At 37.2% G+C, this 26,917-nt stretch overlaps 1 protein-coding gene across 21 annotated transcripts in view; it reads left to right on the top strand.

Annotated features, from left to right (window-relative positions):
- The window catches only part of RBMS3 (RNA binding motif single stranded interacting protein 3), a 1,727,904-nt gene that overhangs the window by 1,475,100 nt on the left and 225,887 nt on the right, over positions 1 to 26,917 (top strand). For all 21 annotated transcript variants that reach the window (XM_041733599.1, XM_041733601.1, XM_041733598.1 and 18 more), the window contains 2 exons: positions 102 to 259; positions 16,363 to 16,442. In XM_041733599.1, the coding sequence (XP_041589533.1) occupies positions 102 to 259; positions 16,363 to 16,442 (238 nt within the window). The remainder of the gene's footprint in view (positions 1 to 101; positions 260 to 16,362; positions 16,443 to 26,917) is intronic.

Here is a 26,917-nt window from a genome sequence, read left to right as displayed (position 1 = left end):
AGATGGGAATCTATGTTGCATTCAAGTAAAAGTTTATCCGTTTGTGCAGTATATTTTTCAATATTCAGAACTTAATGCATTTGTTTCTTTCCTTCCCTTAGCAACAAGAGCAAGACCCAACAAACCTATACATCTCAAATCTCCCCATTTCTATGGATGAGCAGGAACTTGAGAATATGCTGAAACCCTTTGGACATGTCATTTCCACAAGAATACTAAGAGATGCTAATGGAGTCAGCAGAGGCGTTGGCTTTGCCAGGTAAAACATTTGCTACGTGTACATGTATTTTTTTTGCCTTTCCTCCTTATTCCCATTTAATTCCATTCCTTTCTAGCACTAGGGCCCAAAGCAATAGAATATTTTACTCTCTCCCTGAAAAAAAGTAGCTTTCCAAACCAACTCCGTATCTTTGCTTCAATCCAAAGAATTCCAATGTAATTATAAATATGTTATGCTTGCTTAAAATATGTACATAGAATGGTTATATGTGTCTCAGGTCATAATGATATGCATACCCAGTTCCCAGTTCTCTCTATGCCTGTATATTAGCAAAATCAGATGCTGCCAATCTCTGCTAGTGGTAATAAATGCCCAGTACCCCAAAGCTAAAGAGCCCATGTGGTGAACAAAGCATCCAAATGCTTTTGCATTGATTTCCAAAGAAGGAGACAATAGAATTTCTCAGTGAAGAGAAGGAAGGAATTGCTGGGAAGTCCCAAGGAACCCAGAAATATAAGGGAGAGTTAGGAGGGCATTTGCATTTAAGAGGCCCCCTGGCTGTGTAGTTTTGATGTTTTACACAGAACAGAAAAAAGCAAATTGCACTTTTTTCATTGTCAGAGAAAGAAAAGTAGTTTCATCTTAACTTTAAGGGGATGTTTACAAAAGAAGATCTCAGCCAGGGTTGGAGTTAAAATGGTTGTACCTGCTGTGCTTTCATGAAAAACAAAGCATAAGAAACCACAGAGAAAAAGAAACTGCTCAACAGCAAAGAACGAGAGTAAAAGCTGTGTCTCCATGGCTTGATGTGTTGATGTGTCTCCAGCTGACTTAACATGGATGAGTAAATGGATGCTAGTGTCATTTGGAAGTCAGCCCATTGCAGACAGGTCCATCTATAATGAACCCCATCATTATATGGAAACCATTCCAAATCAACTTTCATTAACCCACTTTGAAAGATAACAAATTGTAGGGGTACCTCAGTGGTTCATTTGGTTAGGTGTCTGACTCTTGACCTCAGCTTGGGGCATGATCTCAGGGTTTTGAGATCAAGCCTCACATCAGGCTCTGTCCTGAGCATGAAGCCAGCCAGGGATTCTCTCTCTCCCTCTTCCCCTCCTACACTCACTTTCTCTCTCCATCTTAAAAAAAAAAAAAAAAAAAAGTTAAATAAATATAAACCAATCTCTGACTTGACTTCCTACAAATGGACCATATCTTAAAATTCTTATCTCCACCATTTTCTAGTAGACTGGTAGACATATACAAGATACATGATGATTTGAGGAGAAATAAGCAGAATGAAGGAAATCTCCCTCCCTTGCATGTATGTTTGAGGCATTCACTTTTTTCAGATCATTGATAACTGCTCATTTGCATGGTCAAGGCAGAGTTAATCACATCACCTGAGTCTCTGAATTTTGTCAGTGTATCATTATTGGATAGTGGATAAGCAGCTGTTCAGGACTGGCCAGTGTGGGGATTCACTGAAATGACGGCTAAAACAGCATTCACATTCTTTTGGTTCTTCTCCTACTTCTCATTCCCCAAAAAACTAACAAATAGTTTCTCCTTCATTTGTACTTCTGGTGTGAAATGAACATATTTCAACTTTATCAGGGAAAAACATTTTCTAAGATTTATAGTGATTTTCTTTTTCTTTTCTTTGTTTTTTTAAGTTAAGGGCTTTTGGTACAGAGTACATTAATTTGCTAGGGCTTCCATAACAGAATACAACAGACTGGGTAGGTTAAATGTTGAAAATGTCTGGAAGCTAGAAGTCCAAGATCATGGTACTAGTAGGTTTGGTTTCCTCTGAGGCCTTTCCCTCTGTCTTATAGATGACCTTTTTTTCCCTGTATCTTCACATGGTCTTCCTTTTTTTTTTTTTTTCTCTTTTTTTTTTTTTTTCACATGGTCTTCCCTCTCTATGTCTTACTATCTTCTTTTTAAAAAGGGAATCAGTCATGGGTACCTGGCTGGCTCAGTCAGAAGAGCATGCGACTCTTGACCTCGGGGTCATAGTTTCAGGTCCTATATTGTGTTAGAGATTATTTAAATACATAAACTTAATTTAAAAATAAATTTAAAAATATCAGGGCACCTGACTGGCTCAGTCAGTTAAGCATCTGCCTTTGGCTCAGGTCATGGTCCCAGGGTCCTGGGATCGAGAGCCCCCCCGTTGTCAGGCTTGCTGCTCAACAGGGAGTCTGCTTCTTCTTCTTTTTTTTTTTTTTCAAGATTTTATTTATTTATTCATGAGACACACACACAGAGAGAGAGAGAGAGAGAGAGAGAGGCAGAGATACAGGTAGAGGGAGAAGCACGCTCCATGCAGGGAGCTTGACATGGGACTTGATCCCGGGTCTCCAGGATCAAGGGCCGAAGGAAGCGCTAAACCGCTGAGCCACCTGGGCTGCCCAGGGAGTCTGCTTCTCTGTCTTCCTATGCCTCCCTCTACCCTTGCTCTCCCATGAATGTTCTCTCTCTCAAATAAGTAAATAATCTTGAAAAAGGAAAGTAAAGGACCTCAGTCAGATTGGATGAGGGCCCACCCATATAAGGCCCTATCTCCATATATAGTCACATTATGAAGTACTGGGGCCTGGGACTTCAACATAGGAATTTGTATGTCACAATATAGGCATAATTCAGCTTATAACACAGAGATTGGGCTGTTCCTTTCTCTCACTTTTGTCTTCTCTATACACTTTCAGTTTGCTTAAAATGAAGAATATTCATTTTTTTATTTTTTTATTTTTTATTTTTTATTTTTTTTTCATCTCAACAGATTTTTATTTTTATTATTTTTTATTTTTATTTTTATTTTTTAATAATAAATTTATTTTTATTGGTATTCAATTTGCCAACATACAGAATAACACCCAGTGCTCATCCCGTCAAGTGCCCACCTCAGTGCCCACCACAGTTCTTCTTAGTGAAGAACCAAGAAATGCACATTGTAAACAGGCAACAGTATCATTATAGTATATGATATCATGAAAGAGTAAATCCGATAGTTTTTGTTTCCCCTTTAGGAGCTGAAGAAAAGTGGGAATTTTAAATTATTCTTTTATGCCTGCTCTGAATGCAGCTTCCCTCTTTTAGTGCAATTTGCATGCAGAAGCTACAAATGATTCTTTAAAATACAAATCTGAGGGCAGCCCAGGTGGCCCCCGGTTTAGCGCCGCCTGCAGCCCAGGGCGTGATCCTGGAGACCCCAGATCAAGTCCCACTTCAGGTTCTCTGTATGGTGCCTGCTTCTCCCTCTGCCTGTGCTCTGCCTGTGCCTCTGCCTCTATGAATAAATAAATTTAAAAAATCTTTAAAAGAAATAAAATACAAATCTGATCATGTCAGGGTACTGTTTATATCCCTTCGTTTGATTGGATTTACCAGCCTCTCCGCCATCATCCCTGACATGATCATTCCTGACATCACTCACCTTCCTGGCCTTCTGTGCCTTCCTGTCTCCTATACTGGGCGCAAGAAGCCCTTCTTGACTGTTACACTTTCCATGACTCTTACCCTGGTTTCTGCCTTCTTATCCTTTAGGTATTTGCTTAAACATGTTTTCTTCAGAGAATCCTTTACTGACCACAAACTCCAGCTTTCAAAGTTAGATGGTCTGGTTATAGCTCCTGTCAAAGTTTATGGGTTTTTTGTTTTGTTTTGTTTTTCCCCAAAGAAAATTTGTCAAAATCATAAAGAATTCATTATTTAATCTTTGTCTTCATTCATTGGATTATACATATCCTTAAGTCATGTTTCCTTTTCACTGTTGGAAGGATGGATGGGTAGATGGTTAGCATAACTGCCTTCCTATGAAGTTCCTGAATGACTAAACCCCCAAACAATGGCCATTTAAAACTCTGAGCTTTGAATATGAATTACCAGTCATATTCCAATACTGAAACTTAGGTCTGCATACTCTAAGTCATGTTATTTTCCAATTTCAGAAAGTAGCATGTGGATTGGTTCAAATAGGTTCAAATCAGTTTCTTAGGTATAAGAAATCAAAAGAAAATATGAATCTGCCTCTTTTGTAAGAAGCCAAGAAACTGATGAAGAATCAGTATTTTATTCTCCATGTGTCTTAGAGTTGAAATTCCAAGGAGCAGGATCCCATATGATCTAGCTAATTTGATGATGTGAGAAAATAATGTTAACTATATCATATGTCAGTGGGTCTGCTCAGATTTCTCTTTCCTCACACTTGGGCATTTGCTCTGCATTTTCTCAAACCACCCTGGCTGTTGCTTTAACAAAACTCAGTCATTCACAAATTAACTTTTACACAGTTTTCCTTCTTTTTAAAATATCATCCTTTTCCTGTTGTTCAGCCACTCTCATTCAGAGGTCTCCCTCTGAACCACAAAACAGAGATGACTTGAGTGACAGTTTTCTTACTTCTTTCCAAGATCCTGCATAGCTGGTGAGAGAAGTTAATGGATTATGTACAATAAATGCCTTGGGACAATGGTTCTCAAAGTGTAGTTTCCAGGACAGAAACATCAGCATTGCTTGGGAAATTGTTAGAAATGCAATTTTGGAGCTGTATCCCAGACTTACTGAATCAGCAATGGTGGGCAGTGGATGGGGTGCAGCAATCTGTGCTTTAACAAGCACTTAGGTGACTCTCCTGCTCTCTAAACCATAAAAAGCATTGCCTTCAGACATCAGACTGGTTCTCAAATCATCTGGAAGGCCTGTAAAATCTCAAATTGCTGAGCTTCATTCCTAGAAAAAAAATTTTGATGGAGTTAATTCCTGTTGACATCTCTATCACACTGTATCACTTTGTCAAATATACTAGTCATGAATCCATCTCCCTTCCTGTTCTCCAGATATAGGGACCAGATCTTGTTCTTACTCATGTCTGTCCCAGCACCTAGAAAATTGTCTGGCACATTATTAATCTTCAGTAAATTTTCGATGATGAACAAATGAAATCACTTCAAGTGTTAAGGTTTTGCTTTTGTTTGTTTTTGACTCTAACTGTGCAGGGTGGTAGCATTTGATGATAATGATAAGCCAATTCTGAGATGGGTGTCCTGGGATTTTAGAGGAAACTGGAGTAGCATCAGCTCAGCTATTATTGATTTACAAATTATTTCTTCCTCTAAAAGTTCACAGTGCCACAGGCATTATTAAAAGAAAATGTTATTTGATTGGAAGAACAGTCGCCCTGCAATTGTGCCTGGTAAATCATAGCTATCTCTTGAATTTTTGACTCTCTCAATTCATGTAACCTGAATAATTTTTTTAAATCAGGCTTCATTTTAAATATTTTACTTACTTACTTGTTTGTTTATGTATTTATGTATTTATTTATATTTAGAGAGAGAGAGAGTGCTCACATGCACATCAGTGGGAGTAGGGGCAGAGGAAGAAGGAGAGAATCTCAAGCAGACTCCACACTGAGCATGGGGCTTGATCTCAAGACCCTGAGATCATGACCTGAGCGGAAACCAAGAGTCAGTTGCTTAACTGACCGAGCCACCCAGGTGCCCCAGCAGGCTTCATTTTAAATATTACCATTGGTCACTTCTAATCACCAGATGGGGTCCTTGATTCATGGGCAAGAGATGCTAAAATTCTTTAATTAGAAAGAAATCCCCCCATTATTATTTTACTCTCAAGCTATACATTAATCTCCTTTGATAACCATCTCTTCAAAGTAAAGTAATATCTTCATTTTATATTTAAAACACTGAACTTCAAAGCATAAATTTGAATGCCAGTAGGGTGCACAGACGGCACAATTACAGGCTTTTCAAAGTCCGAGAAGCACCAAATATATCTGAAATTACAGACATTTTATTTTATTTTATTTATCTATTTTTTTTTACTCTCTTGTAACTTAAAACAATTTGTAAGATCCACCGCCCTCTAGGCAGTATTTTATAGCCAAGTCATAAACCTCCAAAAACAGAAGTTTACGGTGGGAATGCTGACCATCAGACGAGTCAGACTCACTACTGCAGAGCTAACGGGTGCCAACAGACTACCTTGCCTTCCAGGGTGAGGATCAGAGCATAAATCAGCCTGAGGCTGGATGGACATGACTGCGTGTTCATGTTATTCATTTCCCATTCCCAGAAACATGAAACCATTTGTCTAACAAAAATCACATTGAAAGACTGTTATGTGAGGCGGGGAAAGAATGACCCAGAGTGCTGAAGTGATGGCAGGGGTGGGGGGTGGGGTGGAGGGAGGTAAACATTCACAATTAATCCAGCTTCAACATCTGGGAACATAGACCCTCTTTAAGAAATACATTTACTGTCCCCTGGTGAGCTAAAGAGCGTGAGAGACCGCTGAGCACAGAGACCTTTGTATTTTGTAATCTTTTTCACCTCTCTTCGGTGCTCTTCATTTGATTCTCATGGAATTTTGTTTGAATGACTTTTAACATATGTTCTACCTCTCCCTACTGAAAGAACAAGTTTCCCAATTAAATAGTTTCAGTGTTTTCTTTTTGCTAAGTAAAATAATAATAATAATAATAATAATAACAATAACAATAATAATAATAATAATAATAATAATTGAGGTTATAGGCAAATATCAGCCTGATTATTAAAAATCAGTATAAATAGTAGGTTAAAAATACTTTATTTTCTTTTATGGGCTTTGAATATCTTTAAAATTTTATTGATTTGTTATCTACTCCCTGATATTTCTTGCTCCCTATCTTCTCCCCTCCTGGAATATAGTGAAACTTTGACTCAGAATCAGCATAATGAAAATAAAAGAATTTTTAAAATTATAAGACAAATACCAGTGCTTCCTATGCAGGTAGCATAGATATAAGACCCTTTAAAATGACCATCAAGCTTATCTAATTTTCATTGTTTGGAATATGTTTCAATTGTATCTGTTGATCTGATTGAATCTCTCTTTGTGTTATAAATTCTCCCCCTTGCTGTTTTGGCTATTCTTTTGCCATTTCTTCCTCAAACCTACCTGGAAGTAGGAAATCAAATGTGAACAAAGAAAATCTCCAAAAGTAAATTTAGTGATCAGTCATCTCCAAACCATAGCTGCGTTTGCACAGAAAGAGGTTACAGTGTTTGCTAAAACTGAAGAGAATAAAGTCTATTACTCTATTTGGTAATCTTAATTCCTCATGCAATTTGCCAGCAAATGTGATCTACTGGAGAGTAAACTCTCCATGCTTCAGGTTCTGGATCTTTGTTCTTGTTTTGTGTTTCTTCATTTATCTTGATCTGTTTCTGCATATTGTATCTTTTTCTTTCATTCACTGTCCATAAGTATCTGTAAGTCATGATCACAGCAAGATATATGGAAGAACATTCTTCTTTCTTTTCCATATATTTGGAGCCCTGGATTTCAAGACCCCAACCAACTAACCATCCAACCTACCAGTCAGCCAATCAAACAAATGGATTAAATAGCATCAAATGATCTATAATTTTGAAATGTCCTGGAATCAATTTTTGCTCTATACTTGGCTTTATAAAAACTTAGCAAAGGAGGGAAATATATACATTATTGTTTTATCATTATAAAATTGGAATGACTGGATCTCAAAGATCATCCTCTGTAGGATGAGAGGAGGGTTCTGAATATTATTTACTCATGTGAAACTGAAATTGGAAAACTTTGTTACCTTGAGGTTGGAAACAGTAAGCCATTAAGTGTGCTGAGGGCCTCTAAGGTTTCTTTTCCCTGTGCGGGTTGTAAGCACAAACTGTGATGAGGACTCTTGGGCCATGTGAAGGCTGTGGGGATATGAGATAGGTTGTCTGTTTCCTACCAATAAAGAAGAAAGACTGAGAAATGTCATTTGGACTCACTAGTGTGAGTCTCTTTATTTAGCATCTTTCCTGTATTCTCTGGTGTCTGTGAGTTGGATCATCCATACACTCACTCTGCTTGGTTATGAACATGGCTTTCTGGAAAACAGCTTACGTCTTATTTCTGCATCTTATTTCTTCACCTCCTATCTGTGTTCTTGAACAATATACATAAACTCTCTGAGCCTCCCTTTCTGATATGTAAAATGTACTTCATTTTACATTTACATTTTTTCATTCATTCATTCATTCATTCATTCATTTCACCCAATAAGTATGTCTTGAGCACTATAAGATGTCAGTAACTGTTCTAAATACAGTAATTCAGAAGGGTACACAAAAGAAAAATATTTGACATTCTACAAGACTGGGGAAACAACAAAAATGAAACCAAACAAATAGGAAAATATAAAATAATATTAAATAGTCCATATAAAATAATTTAAGCCAAAATAAAACATAGAGATACAAAGGTGAGCATGGCAGAATGAGAGTCTGAAAGTCAAGGACAGGAAAGTTCTCTTAAGAGAGAGCATTTAGGCTGAGATCCAGATGGTGAGAAGGAACCAGGATGAGAGTCTCTTGGTGGGGTTGGATAGGGAATCCTGGCAAAGGCAGGCAGAGATCTAAGATGGGGCTGAGTTTGACACATCTAGGAAACAGGAAAAAGGGAAAATTGCTATTTAATAGAGGAAAGAAAAGAGATGTAACAGATAATAATATCTAGGAATCAAATGTGCCTGCAGCTCAAAGAGATTGATTAAAAGTGATAATGGGGGTGAAGGCATGTGAGTGGCTCAGTTGGTTAAGCATCTGCCTTCAACTTGGGTCATGATCTCTGGGTCCTGAGAGCACTGCTCTGGTTCCCCGCTCAGAGGGGAAGGGAGCCTGCTTCTCCCTCTCCCTCTGCCTGCCACTTTTCCTGCTTGTGCTCTTTCTCTCTCTGTCAAATAAATAAATAAAATCTTAAAAAAAAAAAGTGATAATGAATTCCAGTGGCATTTAGTGGTAGGAGTTTTCTCCATCTGAACATACTATACTTATTGATTCCTCTTTTATCTCAGTTTTAATGTTTTTAATTTAATTTGCTTCCATTTCTTCACCAAAACTCTTTTGAAACAATCTATGGTTAAAAGACAGATTCAGGTTATGATGTCAACCGGAGGTAGACAGATAATCTAAGTGACAAGTAATTCCCAGACTGGTGTAAAAGAAACCTTTTTTTTCTCCCCCTTGCATTTTTCCTAAAACACACAGCCTCCAGGATAATTTTGTTCCTTGAGTGTTGATAGTTTTATGGCATAGCCATCAGCATGCTGGCTACAGACAGAATTTCACCCTAAATGATTCAACTGAAGAGACTAGAGTGAAGCAGGATTTACAAACGTGTGGATAGAGTGAAGGGAACTGACAAAGGATGTTGAGATACCCAGAGATATCAGCAGAAGGAAGCTTTTACCACCCCGAAACAGCTGAAGGTGGGTGGAAGAGTGTTCTCAGAGCCAGTGAGCCCCAGAGCCTTGGAGGCAGGGGCTGGCTGGAATAGCTGGAGACAGGGAAGGATGCAATCCTAGCCAGAGAGGGAGTGCCGAAGCCCGGAGAGAATAAGGAGGAACCAGCCAGACTCCTCTACTCTTACCAGGTCTCAAGTGACTGAAGCCAATGAAGAACCATCAGATAAAAAAGCTAAGAGGACACAGTTCACAGATGGATCACTTCTTTGAGGCATAGAGCAAGAGAAATCATAGACGGGTAACAGAAAACATCAGAAAATGCATGGGCAAACTGACAACTTTCTTTCCCCTTGACCTTACAATTAAAAAAAGGAAAGAAAAATTGTGCAAAGTTAATAATAGCTAAGCATCTGCTACTTTACCTTAGCATTGTCAATTGATACAGGATGGTAAGAATGATGGCAAACTGGTTCTGTTTAAAGAAAGCAACTGTTCAACTGTTGAAATTCAAGTCATGGTTGCTATGATGACATCCCTTCTAAAACCAAATGTGTGGGTTTTTTTTTAACAATAAATATATGTTGTTTTTCAACATCAGTTCTTTAGTTAACTGACACCAACTGGGTGTCCAGCAGTTTGATTCCATTCTAACACTATGTGGAATTATCCACAGACCCCGTAGGTTTAAGGGCTCAGTCCCAGAAGACTGTTCGCACTTCAGACAGCAGCCCCAAATGATAGGAGCTCCCCACATTGCTACCAAGCCAACTACAAATTCAGGGGTTCCCTTGACCCCCTCAGGTTTGCTGATTCACTAGAACAACCAACAGAACTCATGAAAACAATTTACTTATGTTTACTTGTATATCACAAAGGACACAACTCAAAGAGATATAAAGGGCAAGATATGGGGTATAAGGAGTAGCTCAGAGCTTCCCTGTCCTCCCTGGGAGAACCACCCTCCCAGCAAATCCATATGTTCACCAACCCGGAAGCTCTCTGAACTCATAAACTCAGGTATGGCCAAAAGGGCCTTATTATAAATAACAGAGGACATTCCTTTCACTCAGGATATAACACGGCTTTAGGAGTTCTGTGTTAGAAACCAGGGACAAAGATTAAATCCATTTTTATTGTACCATGGTTGCTGTGCAGAAAACATGGATCAGAGCATATCATCTTTCAAGAGGAATCAGGAATCCAATCCACTTCATGTGAAGTCTCCCACTCTTTAAATGTTGACAATTATTTCAGATTCCCCAAAACCTTTTTGTAGTCCAAACAAAACTTTCTACCTAAAGGCTGAGTTCAGCCCATGATTTCTAGTTTGGGCAAACAGCTCCAGAACAGTGGTTTTCAACCCTGGCTGCCCACTGGAATCACCTGAGTAGCTTTGAAAAGTATGTGCCTAGACTTCATGCCAAAGCAGTTAAATTAGAATCTCCTGGGCTGTGGCCCAGACATTGGTATTTTTAAAAATAGTTTCCTAATAATTGTAATGTACAGTCATTTTAAAATAAACATTTTACTTTGGAATAAGTTTAATTTAGAAGAAAAGTTACAAAGGTAATAAAGAGTTCCCATATACACCACGCCCATTTTCCCCCCATTATTAACATCTTACATTACCTTGGTGTATATATCAAAATTAAGAAACTGACATTGATACATTACTATTAGCTAAACTCCAGACTTTGTTTGGATTTCACCAGCTTTTCCACTGATATGCTTTCTCTGTTCCAAAATCCAATGCAGAGTACCATTTTTGTACTTAGTTGTTATGTTTCATCAATCTGTTATGGTTTATGACAATTTCTCAGACTTTCCTTGTTTTTCCTGAGTAGCACTAGCCAAGTATCCCAGGGAATGTCTCCAGTTCTGATGTTTTGTCTGATGTTTTTCTCATGATAGGATCCATATGATGTATAGGTTTTAGGAAAGAATACCATAGAGGTTAAGTGCCCTTTCAGTCACATCAGATGAAGGTATATCTCCATTTTTGCAAACAACTGCTCCAGGTAACAGAGACTGAACAAAATGGAAGTAGCACAATCTATCAGCATCAGAACACATTAAAGTAGATGGGTACAGGGAATCAGGAGGCATGATGGAGGCTAGCAATGGAACTCCATCCCTTCCAGGTAAGCCATCTGAACTGAGAGTCAAGAGACAAAGGCTCTCTTCCAGGTTCATCCATTGACTAGTCTCTAGGGAAGGCAACTAGTGTTAGTTTCTTCATCTGTATAATTTAGAAGATATCTGAAGCTATTTCTAGTTCTAAAATTTTGTAATTCTAAAACTCTGAAGTAGGTTTTAGTCAAATATTGTCCACAATTTTGTTTCCTAAGAGGAATGTGTTATACTGCTGAATAAGACACTTCCCAAATGTCTGGGTTTGGGCAAAAAAAAAGATGGCAGAGAGGCAGCTCTGCTGCATTATTTGGCATTTATAACACTTGTATCCTAAGAATGTTGAGCATCTGGCAGGTGGAAAACAAATTGTAAAGACTAAGAAGAAAATTCAGCTCATTCACTCATCTTTGTACCTGGGACTCAACTGTTGTTCTTTCCATTATGATAGATTAAGAAGTAAATGATGGAATTTATTTTTTAAATCTCGGAAGGAGTGCACATTTTAGTACTTTTAAAAAACTATTAATGTTGACCCTTTGCATAACTCTAGCTGGATTTAGATGGAAGACTGGCTTACAATGTTGGATATTCTAAGTTGCCAATAATTTGTACAAAGCCCATGATTGCAAAACCACAAAAATTTCACAATAGCGGAAACCTCTAATTAACCGACATAAATGGCAGGGTGGATTTGTTTTAAATATACGGTTAATAATGCTTTTTGCTTTAAGATCATAAACTGAGAGATTTTTCTATTGAACTGAGATAAGTAGGCTGCAGAAGGTTTTGCAAAATTCTTTTCCACTTTTGTGTGTTAAGTCTGACCCAGAACATTCTACTAATATTGGATCAAACTCTCCTCTGATGTAACTTGCCTGTGGGAATTGTATTGGCTGTGAAACTGGCTCCCCTTAGTAACTGGTTAAAAAAAAGTTTTTTTTTTTTTCAATCACAATTCTGTGGTTTGTTTTGAATGACTGAAGCCAGGTTCCTAGGCTCTGAGACAAGAAAGAATGTCAAATGGGACCTTTAATGTGTATTTATATTTAAACATCAGACCTAACAGAAAACCCCGAAGCTTTATACAATGATTGGAGCCTTGTAAGAACCTAATTAATGTATCTTCGGGTGAATGGTTGGCCTGGCACGCGAGCTGTCCCGAGGTACTCGAGGGGGTTCAGGTACCGCCTGGGAAGAATAGATGCGGTTGTAGTGATTCAGTGGCCCGTCTGAAAGGGACATGTAAAGGCAGCTTTGTCTGGCGTGCCGCCTTTTCAGACTCACTTGATAATGCTAGTGTCAGTTTCAACTGAAGCGTGGGCCAGATTGCAGATAGCTTGAGCTGGCATTTCAAAGCAGTTAATTGTGAAACTTGAGAAGAGAATGGGCACATTCTTCCTAAGGTGGCTATTCAAATGCACTATCTTCCCCCCTAGAGCTCCAGTCTCACTTTTGTTCCGTTTCCACATAAAATGCACGAGGAACCGAGCCTTTCCCTTGGTAGCTCCTATATTGCTGCCTTTGCTGGGACTGCTTTGCCTTGTTAAAATGTGCCCCGTGTATTAAAATGAAATTGTCACTGCTGGGTGGTGCAGCATAACATGGTTTGACACTAAGCGCCAGCAGCTACAGAAAACAGACTTTTATTGCATTTATTCTTTCAGAGAGGAGAGTCTCTAAAGGCTCACTGCAGACATTCACTTAGTTAAATCTGAATGAAGCCAAAGTGAACAATCTATGCTGCTGTCTTTGTGTTACTAGAAACAGCCCCCATCCGGCAAGATGCGGCTGTAAAATAGCCTTAAGAAAAGATGATCACACTTAGAATCCAAAAGGGAAGACTTGAGGGCTTTCAATCCGGAGCAAAAATATTTTAGGTGGGTAGAGTAGGTGAGCCACCTGATTTCCTACTCTAGCTTCTTCTGTATTTCCTGAAACACATTATTTAGAATCAACAAGTACGTGCACACACCCCAATCTAGTTTTAGTCTTCATTTAGAATTCCATGTCATTTTAAGACAAAGAGAAAGGATTTGATTTGTAGGACTCCTGCAAGCAAGCTTTAGATTCTTAACTGCCTTTTATCCAGATGAGTATCCAGAGAGAGATTGAACAAGGAGGGGGCTCTGGGGCCTAAGCTTTTCATTCTGTGGCTTTCCTAGAATAAAAATTCCATAAAGTAACATCTGTAGTAATTAAGGGCTTACATTTCCTCTCCCATTCATGTCTCTGGTAGGAGGGAAGGTTATCGTCCCTAAGAGGCGATGGATAGTAGCTCCTGTGGGAAGACAGAAAGAACAGAATTAGAATTCTTTTGTTCCTAGAAATGCAAGTTTCCTACTTCAAAAAAAAAAAAATAATAATAATAATAACAGGTTGAAAGACTTACTGTCTAAGATTCCATATAAAGAAAAACTTGAAGGAGTTAGGAAAATTGTATTTAGCTATTGCTAAATATTCAGAATAGAGAAAGATTCATCTTGCCTTTCTAGCCCAAATATCTTCTGATTTGGAGGAACTTGTGAATAAGCAGCAAGCAAAATGCTCTTTGCTTTTATTTTTTATTTGTTAAAATTGTACGTTATAGCTTAAAGAGGTTTGGTGGTTGTTTTTCTTCCCACGTTTGGGTATAAAATTGATTACTTTTTTACATGTTCTTCAAAATAACACCAATGTGGATCCTTTGGGCCATTTGATAAAAGAATAATAACCGATTCATTTCCTATACCTTCTTGGCATAGCAGGACAAGCAACATAATTTGTGGGACACCCCCCCCCCATTGAAAGATAAAAATGCAGGATTCCTTGTTAGAAAATCATTCAAGATTTCAAGATGCTGCCAGCAGAGTTTTAAACCAAGTAAAGGCGTATTCTCAGTTTGTGGCTCTGTCGTTCTGTGCTGGTCTTATGCCAGGGAAGTCAGTTTTGCTTGGTAGGTAGAGATTTGCCATTTATATGTGTAGCTATAGAGCAAAATGTGCCTCCATCCCATGCCTCATAGGAATATACATCAGAAAAGACTTCTTTTTTGGGATGCCTGGGTGGCTCAGTGGTTGAGCAGCTGCCTTCCACTCAGAGTGTGATCCCAAGAACTCCCTACAGGGAGTTCACTTCTCCCTCTGCCTCTGTCTCTGTGTCTTTCATGAATAAATAAATAAAATATTTTTTAAAAAGACTTCTTTTGTTTTTATGTAATTGAGTCATCAAATAATGACAACCCCTCCCTCCCTCGAACATGCTCCTGATACCATCTAGAATTTCTTAACCTGAAGAGTTACCCCAGCTGCTGTGAACCTTCCACTCAGGCACAGTGTTCGGCTTATCTCACCCTATCTAAAAGGACACTGGGCCAGGCCAGCCCCCTGCCTGAATGACTTCTCTAAGGGCCCTTCTGATCTCCTGTGCCCACTTCTCAGTGTTTCCCTGGATTCTGAAATTCCTCTCACATTTGAATGTCTGTAGCTGTAATAAATGTGTAACTTACTTGGCGTCTGTTTACATATTTTCCCCTTCTCTTATTTCCTGTACATGTAATATACTCCTGAAAACACTCTTAAAATTCAGGTGTAAGGAGGTTTTATAACTTGAATTAAACTGCTTCATTCCAAGAAAACTCATATTAATAACACAGCAGAAAATCCAAAATTATACTTTGCCTTTTAGACAAATTTCACACATTTCATACACATTCTTTCATATGCGTGTGAGCTGTTTTTTAAATTTGTATTTGCCTCTGGTGTACTGTTTGGGGCACTTAATTTCTTTTAATCAGAATCAGCCTTTTAATTTTTATCTTCTCCATCCAATGTTATAAAATAATAAAGCCCTGCTATAGTTAATTATTTAGAAAATGTTGCCAATTCTGGTCTACTTAGGATAAGGCAACACTGCCAATAGTGGCATTATGATGGTATAGTTCAAAATGTTGATTCATTAGCTTGCAAGTGAGATGCCAAAATCTGGCCCAAGAAACCTAGTTTAGGAATATGGATTCCTAGTATGAAAAAAATAGAGGATTTCCAAAACTCAAAGTTAGGAAAGTTCAGGACTTGAGGTTTATATATTTATGTTTTTCCCTCACATTTGAGACCTCAAATAATTCTCTTTTGTGCCTCCACCCAGTGGGTTTTCAATAAAAGTGTCAAGATGCTGATGATAACATTATTCTACTAATCATGGCTTTAGACTGCAAGCGGTGGAAATACACCACATCTCCTCAGCGCGTTTTGTGGAGTCCCTTAGCACAATAGCTTACTGGTTACAGTTCGGCTTTGGTGTTAGACAAGCCTTAGTTAAAATCTCAACTCTGCCACTTATTGCCAAGGTCATTTGTCTATGTAAGCCTCGGAGTCCTGGATGTGAAGAGCAAAAAGACCTCCATTTCAGGTTTGCTAATTCAGACATTCAACAAATATTTATAGATCACCTTCAATTGCCATACATTGTTTTGTGGATTAAAAAAGATAATGCCTCAGTATACTTCTGGGAGAGGAATCAGCACAGGTCCATCCACATAGGCAACTTTCAATGCAATAAATAATACTCTTGGCAATGGTGAGTTTGTGATATTCTAATCATGGTGGTCACGGAAATCTTTGATAATTCTTGTAGAATGCTCAACTCAAGCTTTTCCATGGCTTTCCCATTTTCCTTTTCCTTTTTATTTACTTTTTGCAAATATGTACAACTTTATTAAAATATATGATCCCTTGTTTACCTCGTTTTCCAGAATGGAGTCTACTGAAAAATGTGAAGTGGTAATTCAACATTTTAATGGAAAATATCTGAAAACACCACCAGGCATCCCAGGTAAGAGATACCATTAAGCAATTATTCATTTGTTCATTTGTGTCTAGGCTTATTGCTATTATTAGAACGAGTATATGATAAAGCCCTTGGTTGGTCACTGGGAATGAAAAAGTTGCTTTTATAATTGTGTGTTTTTTAACAGTATACAGCAACTCATCTTTCTCAAAACTACCAAAGGTTTCTTTATGATCCTTCCTTGGCCCTTCTTTTGAATCTCTGTTGCTGATTGCTTGAAATGAATTGGAAGAAATACATTGCAAATTGTACTTCAAGTGAAGGAAGTCCTGACTCCTGTCATTAATGTTGGTATCTTGATTTCTGCCTTTATACTATATCTAAACAGTGATAAGTCACAGTGAAGTACACTAATTGATGCCAATTTCCAAACATTTTTTACCAGTCCATGACAAAAAGGGTACAGGAAGTGAGAGTAAGGATTTAGAATTTTTGTTTTTGCATTTAGAAACTTGACATTGCTATGAAATCTGAAGGCATAATTTCATATTTTTAAAAAATATATCAGTTACTGACATATGGATTTTTTTAAACTGTCCACTCATCAGAGATAATTTGAGAAGCACCAATCTTGACTGTCCCAGGACATTTCACATTTCCCAACGCAAAATCCTTAAGCTTTCCTAGATATCATAAGATGATAAAAGTTTACGCTACTAAAAATAACATTCACCATAAAGAATTGAATAAATCACATGCATTTGGGGCTTAAGCTAGCAATGCTTTAACTTGCTGTTAATTTGGTAGTAGTGCATACAGCAAGTATTTAATATTAAGTGAATAAATTTAAAATATATTTTATGCATACACACAAATATTAGAGATTAAATGAAGTGCTAAAAAGGAAGACTTAAAATGAGGGGATAAAGAAATATCTGACTAAGGCATATTGGTTTATTGGTTGCTCTTTCATTTTTGGTGATTCTCAGGGGAAACATCTGACTTCTTAAGTCTTATAATATTTTCCTTTTTATTTTTTTATTTTTTTATTATTATTATTATTTTTTATAATAGTCACACAGAGAGAGAGAGAGAGAGAGAGTCAGAGACATAGGCAGAGGGAGAAGCAGGCTCCATGCACTGGGAGCCCGATGTGGGATTCGATCCCAGGTCTCCAGGATCGCGCCCTGGGCCAAAGGCAGGCGCTAAACCACTGCACCACCCAGGGATCCCTCCTTTTGATTTTTTTAAGCTGGGCTCCTATAGTGTTTGCTGTGTAATATGTCTGCTATTTAAAACACATGGTTAGAGAGTTCAGGGATTGCATATTTCAGTTCCTTAAAATGTACTGAGGCTACATAAAAGAGGAAATCTGAACAAAAAGAGAAATAATAATGTGGAGGGGTCAGGGTCCTTTTAGGTAGGACTCGACTTGGTTCATTTGGGGAAGGTATCGGGAAAGGAGAAAGGTCCTTCAGACACTCACTTAGATGATCTGCAAAATCCAAAGTAGCATCTTCTGGTTAATCAGAGTGCACACACAATGATGCCTGTGCCTCGATTTGGTTAGCTTCCATGCGTAACATTCCCTTGAGAACCAACTACATTATGATCCAATTGGAGACATATGGTGTTGTTAAGAGAAGAGTTAGCAGTTTTCATCTCAGCATGTAAGCTGCCCTTGCAGTTTAGGAGAAATACTTTTTCTTTTCTTTTAGCATAAAAGACACTTTAAGACACTTCACTCAGTCCTATCATTGAATAGAGGGGTTGCATTGTTAGAGAATTCTCCTCTTATTTATCCCATTTTATCCAACAGATGGCTATCTGTATAGAAGGCACTCAAACTAGGTGTGAATTAGATGGCTCTATAAAAAAAAATAAGAATGAGAAAATTATGTAGAAATTATTATTGGTTCAAGTTTTAATACATCTCAGGGTTTTGTTTTTGTTGTTGTTGTTGTTTTTTTTTTTTTTTTAGCTTTCTTCATTTTCGGAAAAGACATTGAAATCCTTCTTGACTTGATTGCTTTGCAATTGTATTATTTGGTTTTCCCCATAGAACATAGCTGACTAATACAATGTAATGCTAAAGACAAAGAAAGTCACTACAAATCCCCAAATGTCTAGGCATCCTTCCTGAATACACAGGCTGTGATATCAACCTGTCTAATATCATAGCTACACCCAATGGAAACATTGTGAATAGCAAGAACTTGGTTATGAGTTTCTTACTCACTTTTGTCTCGTGGGAAAACAAGAGGTAAAATAATTATGCTCAGTTATAAAATTCTTAAGCAATATAAGTTTATGCTTCTGAGATTTGCACTAATGTAATAGAATTAAATATAAAATTTTGATCATCATTACTTAAATTTGCTTATTTATGCATTGAAAGTCAGAGGTTAATAAAAGTTTCAAATATTAACAGAAGATATTTCATCTTTAGTATTTAAATTTGATATGGAATAAAATAGGATATAATGCAAAATGAGGGTATTTTGGTAGGTCCAGTAGTAAAAGGCCCTCATTGGGTTCATTCATGGTCAGAATGTGAACAATCAAATATGACTACATGCTGTTTGCCTTTATTGGTCCTCACTGCTTGTTTGTTGTAGATAATTGAAATGTTATTTTCAAAAGCTCATATCTTAATCCAATTTTTTATTTTAACTTGAAGGCTTCAAGTGGGATGTTATTAAAGGCCCTGATATCAAATTGAAAGGGATTCCTTCGATATTTTCAAAAGAAATGACCAAATTCCTAGCCTTTTCAATCTTACTGTAGCTTTAGACCCACCTACAACTAATATAGAATTCAAAAAATTATAAAAATCTCAATGTTCTGCATTATCAAGATTTGGCATCTTTGAATTCAAAAATTTGTGGTTTTAGGAAACTCATTGATTATTTCAGTGCAACGCCATAAAGTCGTGTAATTGATGCACCACAGTTCCAGTAATGACCTGAGATTCTCACACCCTGAGATAGCTGTAGAAAAGATTGCATGTTAAGTCAATCACCTTCTTATACTAGACCCCTGCTTTTATCCTATGCTAAACAAGTAGAGAACAATTGGTACCACATTTGCATTCTTTACTTCTCCATTTAGGGATGATGTGGGGGAACTGTGCACGTGTCACTGGGTAGATACAGTGCGATTTTGGTTTCTGTCCTTCATAAAGGAGGTGCAAAGTTAATTATTTTCCTGAGATGATCATCTAGTTTCCAAATCCCCTACAGTGCTATTTCTATACAAGAATAAGAAGAAAATCCAATTCAACCCAAAACTTTGGCATTGCTCTGAATTTCAAATTTTAAAAACATTGTAATTTAAGATATTTGCAAAGACATGTAACATTGACCACATTTCTGTTGCCACTTCCGTTTTGATTTGTCATTCTAACAACAATTTTTTCACTAAATATGATTCATGTGGTATTTAGTTTTGATTCCTGCTGACAGATTATGTGAGTTGGAAGGACATTTGGTAGATATCTTCTTTTGGTTCACACTTTCTCTCTCTGGGCTCCTCCTTTTTGTTCATAAAAATCTAATTTTAATGAATACATCATGGGTCATTAATGTGTATTAGAGCCTCCAGAACTAGTTCTGCTCACTTTGAATTATAATGTTGTCTCCAGATTTTGGTTACCTGGATCAATGAAGCTAAATATACATGCTTAAAAATCAAGTTATTTGAATTCTGGTATATGTGTACAGGATCAGGCAGCTATGTTGCTACTAGCAGGTGGGGAAGAGAGGCCAGCGTCAATCATGTAGCCATCTGCAGAAAGCTATCATCTAGTATTTTCTTCCTCCCCTAGAGGGAAAAGAAAACACAGTGTTCCATAAATGTTGCATGTCCTACATATCGATCTTGATGTTTTCTGGACAAAATGAAGGATCATTAGTTGCTTGCCTGCCTAACCCCAGACATTTCTTTGTCCCATAATGAATTGCACAGCAACATTGTGCAGCCCCAAAGCGTTTCATTTTCAAACCTCTGGCAAAAGCAAAGGGTAAGTTCCTAGACACTTCAGGGATCTGTAGGGCATGAACTTGAAAGGTTCACTTCCAAAGAGCCCCCGGAGCAGAATGATGCACCATGTGGAAAAGGCTTCCACGTATAAGGACATGTATTGATGAATGAAACATGCAGGCTAGTTTGTAGAAAAATAAATCAGATTTTGCTCTCAAACTAGACTTTGGCCTGTAAACATGTGTTCCTATTAGTGGAACAGTCTTTCCAGAAGAAAATGGAATAACCCACTCTTACGATGATTTTCTTACTCTTTTTTAAAATTTTCTTACTCTTTAGATAATTATATCTAATCCCAGTTGAACTTCCAGAAGTAGAGAAAGGTAGAGTAATAGCTCACCACATGTTGAAAAGCTTTTCATTTTAACAAATCTGTGATCAACAGAAATTTAGATGACTAAGAGAGTGACAGAGGAACCATATTTTTCTAATAAATAAAATAAAATTGTGTGCCTTATTGATGCTTTGACATACAGTCTGTCTATTGTGTGTTTATGTAAAAAAAAGTATATGATTGTGGATATATATCTCATGGGGGTATGTGAGGAAAAATATGTAAAGTCTGATAATTCTTTAAACAACATGAAAAGAAATGTTGTTTGTTTAAATTTAAAAGTTTTCACAGAGTAAAATATCACAGTGTCCTTAAATGAAATTTATATTCAATTAATGACATGGTACAAAATTATGAATATTTGTCAATAGTATACACATTTTTATCAGTAGAAAATGTTGCAATCTCTCACAATCAGGGAGGGTTTCCTTGGTGAAACCAGTCTATTAAGTCCACAAATGTAACAAATGTAGTAGTTGAGCAAAAGGCAACAAGTATAAAAATATTAGCAAATATGTGTTCTTATGGTTTTATTTGGTTGAAGCATTGCCTAATTCTGAGGTTTTCATCTTTGGGAAAACTAAAACATCATGTGCATAAGAAACTCTGTAAACACTATGATCTCCAACTGAGTGTCAGTGTCTATTTCTCATTCATAAGAGGGTTTTTGTAATATCTAGGAGCACTTTCTGTGAAAAAAGTGCTCTTATTATTAATGTTAGCGGTGCTTTCTTGATTATTTCTAGGTATCAAATACATAGTTATTTCATGTTGAAACACTGTTGGAATATTATTAGTGAACCTCACAGAAGAGCCTGACAATTTCATAGTCAATAGAGTCTTAGAATCTATAAGAATTCTATGAATGTGGACTAGGTCAGTCATTTCTCAACCTTCCTATGGAGCCATATTTGATACTGTGAAAGTACAAGTTGGTTACTGATTAGATTGGGGAGAAAGAGATAAAGATGATTACATTTCTAAATCTGGAAAATGAGAAGCCTGATAGAGTAGGTACAGGGCTTCCAAATCTTTGGAAGATTAGGAGGTTAGAAATGATTGGAATGGGTTATGTGCCCCATGCTACATCCCCTCTTCCTGCCTGATTACAGCTACAGATAAAGTTGGCAGCCTCTGTTCACCCTGGAAGCATCCATATCAAGCATATACTGAGTCTCTTGACTTTTCTACCTCAGGGCAAAATCTATAAAAGTTCACTTAACCCAGCATAGGTTTTCTGCAAACATTGGGAGAGTTATCACTTCTTGGGACAATCCTCAATTCACGGAATATTGAAGTCAATGGATAAAATTGATCCTCTCATTCTTTGGAGAGACAATTCTGTGTCACATTCTACAAGATTCTGTAGGGGATTGTCTACAGTGATAAAAAAAAGCTGAGTGAGGCACCTTTTATTGGTTTTTCCTTCTTCCTGCCTTTGTTTTCCCTTTCTGTAATACCTGCTTCCCAGTTAAATTACCTTGTCCCAAGCTCTGATTTGAGGAAACTCAAATTAAAGTAGGTGTTCCCGGAATTGTGATGGGAAACTATGTTTTGATTTAAAGCTTCTGTCCATAAAGGAAAATAGACCCAGCTAAAATGGCAAAGTGAATTTCACAGACCAAATGTATTGTTTTTGTGAACTTTTTTTAGCAGCAGCACTTATGAACCACATATTTGGGATGATGAAGAGGAATATTAGTGATAGTAGACACATGGTAGTCAGAGTTAATTTAGCAAGAGAAATGTGGAAGAAGATAAGGACAAAAATGCCACCAGAGACATGGCTGACTTAGAACAACTGATGACAGGTGGATGGTTGTTGAATTTGGGGAGGGAATGGAAAACTAGAAAATAGTCATAATGACGGCAAAGTGAAGGTGGGATGCAAATAGAGAAAATTCTGACCACAGAGAAAGGGACTTGTGAGGTTTTGATCCCAGATTAATGTGAAGTGGTGGACATTGATAAGGAGGCCCAATGTGTGAATGGTTGTAGTTGGCCTAAGAGAAATGGAGATGATCTTTAGCTAGACAATTGGAGACTTCAGATTAGAATGTTGGAAGTTTTCAGCAAAATTGGAGATTTTTCTTACTTAATCTTAGACATCCCATGGTTTTCTCTGAAGTTCTAATCTTCACAGGAGCAGATGGGAAAGGTAGGCAGTGCTGAAGTAATTTTTTTATTTGATTTTGAGTTTTCTAAGCCAGGGTTTGTTTCTGTTGTTTTTGTTTTTTCCATTTTTGCTGCTTCAAGAGCTATTGCTCCACTTAGTGTAGATTCTTAGTAGATGTTCTTTGGAGTCTATGTATACTTCCATGAATTGAATTAACTTTGTGCTTGTATGTGTTTTAATGAACTTCCTGAGGGTATATGGTTGATACACAACTGTGCATCAACAAACTTGGAGGAAAACATTGAGGCAAAATCTTCAAATCTTTTCTTAATTGTTAGCAAAGATTATCTGAAACACATGTATATAGCTAAATAAACAGAGAGAACACTAAATATTCACAAGAAAATTTACTTTGAGAAGGATTCTAGGTTTTTTTTTTTGTTTGTTTTTTGTTTTGACAAGTCTTTTTTTTTCCCTCCCAGACTGCTTTGCAAGGTGTTATCCTGGCACTCTAAATCTTATTTGTCTAAAGAACTCATTTTTGGGGCAGCCCTGGTGGCCCTGCGGTTTAGCGCTGCCTTCAGCGTGATCCTGGGGTCTTGGGGATCTGGTCCCACGTCGGGCTCCCTGTGTGGAGCCTGCTTCTTTCCCTGCCTGTGTCTCTGCCTCTCTCTTTCTCTCCCTCTCTCTGTGTGTCTGTCATGAATAAATAAATAAAATCTTTAAAAAAAATAAAGAACTCATTTTTGGACAGTGCAATGAGGAATTCTGTGTTCTGACATAGCAAGTGGTCCTGCCTAACTTATATTGAAATTAGGCCTTGGTTGGAACTTTCTGCCACTGAATCTAGTTAAGCCCTGTTACCATGCTATCCTTTTGCTTCCTTTTTCTTTTTGCTCATCTTCACATTAAAAAAAGTGAATATCCTGAAAATAAATAGAAGAAAAAAGCATATTCTATGTTTTCATCCCTTTGGCATAATGTTGCTTTTCCCCTACCTACAGGAAGTACTACAATGGCTCATAATTTCTACTATATTTAGAAAATCTATAGCATTTAATCAGTATGATATATATGGTCAGTATGCTTTAATGGCCATGTATTTCCTATAATTATGTATAAACACCAATGAGTAATAGTGAATTTGTCTGAAGTTGCCACTTGGCTCCAGAATCTGATTTTTTAAAAGCAATTGTAATTATGTGGAATAGAGAGGAAGGATGAAGAGATTTTCTAACCATCTCCAAAATCACAAATCATCTCCATCTATCTAAAATAATCCATTCAGGTCTTCAGAAATTTCTGCATTGAAGATTTCACAGTAAAAACTTACAAAATAAATTATAAAACCTTAATTTTATTTCTAATATGATGTTGGGCTTTGCCTTCTGTCAGCACCACTAATGAGTAGTTAAGCCATTTAGTGTCTGTCCAAATGAGTTCTATTAGCCAGCAAAAAGGGTTGAGTGGCCTAAGGCCAATTAAGACACAAGCCATAGAAACCAAGTGCTGAATAATTAAGTGCATTTCTAAATCTAGAATCTCATTTAATAGGATTGATTTTAAAAAAGCGTTTTAACCAAATTTTGGATAAATGGATGGTATCCTGAATCAAATGCTTGCCTCTCTGTTCCAGTAACCACTAAGAAGCCTACCATGCGCATAACTCATTATTTATGTTCTAATTTTTAGAATGAATAGTCTGGAAAATTTAAGAAAATATTTTAAGAGGAATGTAAATGAAAACACTCATTAGGCAAGCTCTAAACCAGCCATCATTTGTTTATCTTATAACTGTTTCCTCTGATTTCTTACCTTTTTAAGCCTGTGAATGATGAATTAATTCATTTATTATTGTTTTAGTTATTTTTCAGTACAGAAAAAAAATCCTTCATAGGAACTTGGTATGCTTATGATCTTTTTTTAGACTTTATATATTTCAAAGGTACATTCATCCCATTAGATTATAGATATTTTTAGGAAAGGACTTTGATGTTTATCTTTCCCTTTACCCTTAAACAATTAACCTATAAACTCTTTCAGTGCAAGGATTGCATCTTGCTATTGATGTTTCAAGCGTCTAACCAATGCCGATCACAGAAGACCACTAATAATTATTTGTTAAATAAGTAAATAACTGCTTGTGGGAGACAGAATAATGTTCCCTCTCCCAAATATCTCTGTTTATTTCCCATTATCTGTTACTATGTTAGATTCTGTGGCAAAAAAGAATTAAGGATGCATTTGGAATTAAGTTTGCTGATAAACTGACCATAAAGCAGGGAAATTATTCTGGATTATCTAGGAGGGCCCCATATAATCACAAGGGTCCTTAAAAGTTGAAGTGAGTAGGGTGCCTTCGTAGCTCAGTTAGTTAAATGTCTGCCTTGTGCTCAGGTTCTGATCCCAGGATCCTGGGATGGAGCCCTACACTGGGCTTCCTTCTCAGGGGGGAATATGCTTCTCCCTCTGCGCACCCCCCCCCCCCGTTTGTGCATGTTCTCTCTCTCTCTCTCTCTCTCTCTCTCTCTCTCAAATAAATAAATAAAATCTTTTAAAAAACGTGGAAGCAAGGGCAGGAGAAGAGATCAGAAGCAATACAATAAGAGAAGGTTGCCTGGGGGGTGGTGTAGTGGTTGAGCGTTTGCCTTTGGTTCAGGTCCTGATCCTGGGGTCCTGGGATTGAGTCCCCTATCAGGGTCCTTGCAGGGACCCTGCTTTTCCCTCTGCCTATGTCTCTGCCTTGCTCTGTGTGTCTCTCGTGAATAAGTAAAAAAAATCTTAAGTGTATATATATATATAAAGAACTTGGCCCACTATTGCTGGCCTTGAAAATGGAGGAATATGGGCAGCCCCTGGAAGCTGTTCTCCCCTAAGCTCCCTAATTCCTTCCTAAGAATTAGATTCTCCCCTAAGGTTTCTGTAAAGGATCTCAGCCCTGTTGACATCATGATTTTAGCCCAGTGGGATCTGTGTAGTACTTCTGACCTACAAAACTGTAAGATAGTCAATTTGTGTTTTTTTTTTAAATGCCCCTAAGTTTTTTGTTCATTTGTTAGCAACAACAGAAAACTACTACGTGAATACAGAACTTTTTAAAACTGAATATCATCCACACTGTTTCTAAATTACATCACTAAACAGCCTCTGGAGGACTTAGGTTCTCCTATTTTTAATCTTCTATGTATCATTTGGGCTGCTTGTATGTTAAACAGGAAAAGAAACGATCTTATTAATTATTTTGACTTCGCAGTTTCTTCATACCTTCTGATAAGGTACAAAGAAATTGGGAAGTCTTCTAATAAAATAGAAGACTGTTGGACATCTTAAAAGAGAGGCTTTGGGGGTGGGTGCATAGATCTCAGAGCACATTACTTTTGACCCAAAGAAATCAAATATTAATTCAAACCATCTGGTTCCATAAACTATGCCAGAAAAATATACCAATTGTAAATCTAAATTCATGCAAGTGTGTATCTCTTAGGTCTTACCTTAATACTTGCTTTCAAAAGATCCTGTTATTGAAAGACTATTATGGCTTAGAAGAGATCATAGAGGTTATATAGCTGATATCGGCTATAAGTATAGATGACTGTATCTAAAACGTTGTAAATTTTAGATGATTACATCTAAAACATAGATGATGTTCCTACTCCAACTGATTGCCCCCCAAAATAAAGATCCTGAAGCTGTTAATGGTTGAGTCCCATTGAGATGCAAGGAAAAATCTAGAGAATAACTGGATTCTTATTGTGGATTAACAAAGATATATAGATAATACTCATTATTTAAACCACTAAAAAAAACTTCAGGGAATTTACAAAAATGTATTTCTCAGCCAAAGGTGTATTGCAAACCTGTAGCAAGATGAGGAAGCTGTAAATGTGAAAACAATCTTTTCCTCTTAAACTGAGAGTGGGACTTATTTGGGGCTAGAAATTTTATTAAACAATTGTACTAATTGAGTCACCGAAATAACCTAAAGTAAATAGTGTCAACAATTTAAGTTGATTTCTATCTGTTTGTTGT

This window comes from Vulpes lagopus, chromosome 19 (genome assembly GCF_018345385.1).
Source record: "Vulpes lagopus strain Blue_001 chromosome 19, ASM1834538v1, whole genome shotgun sequence".
Lineage (NCBI taxonomy): Eukaryota > Metazoa > Chordata > Mammalia > Carnivora > Canidae > Vulpes > Vulpes lagopus.
This window is presented reverse-complemented; position numbering and strand designations above follow the sequence as displayed.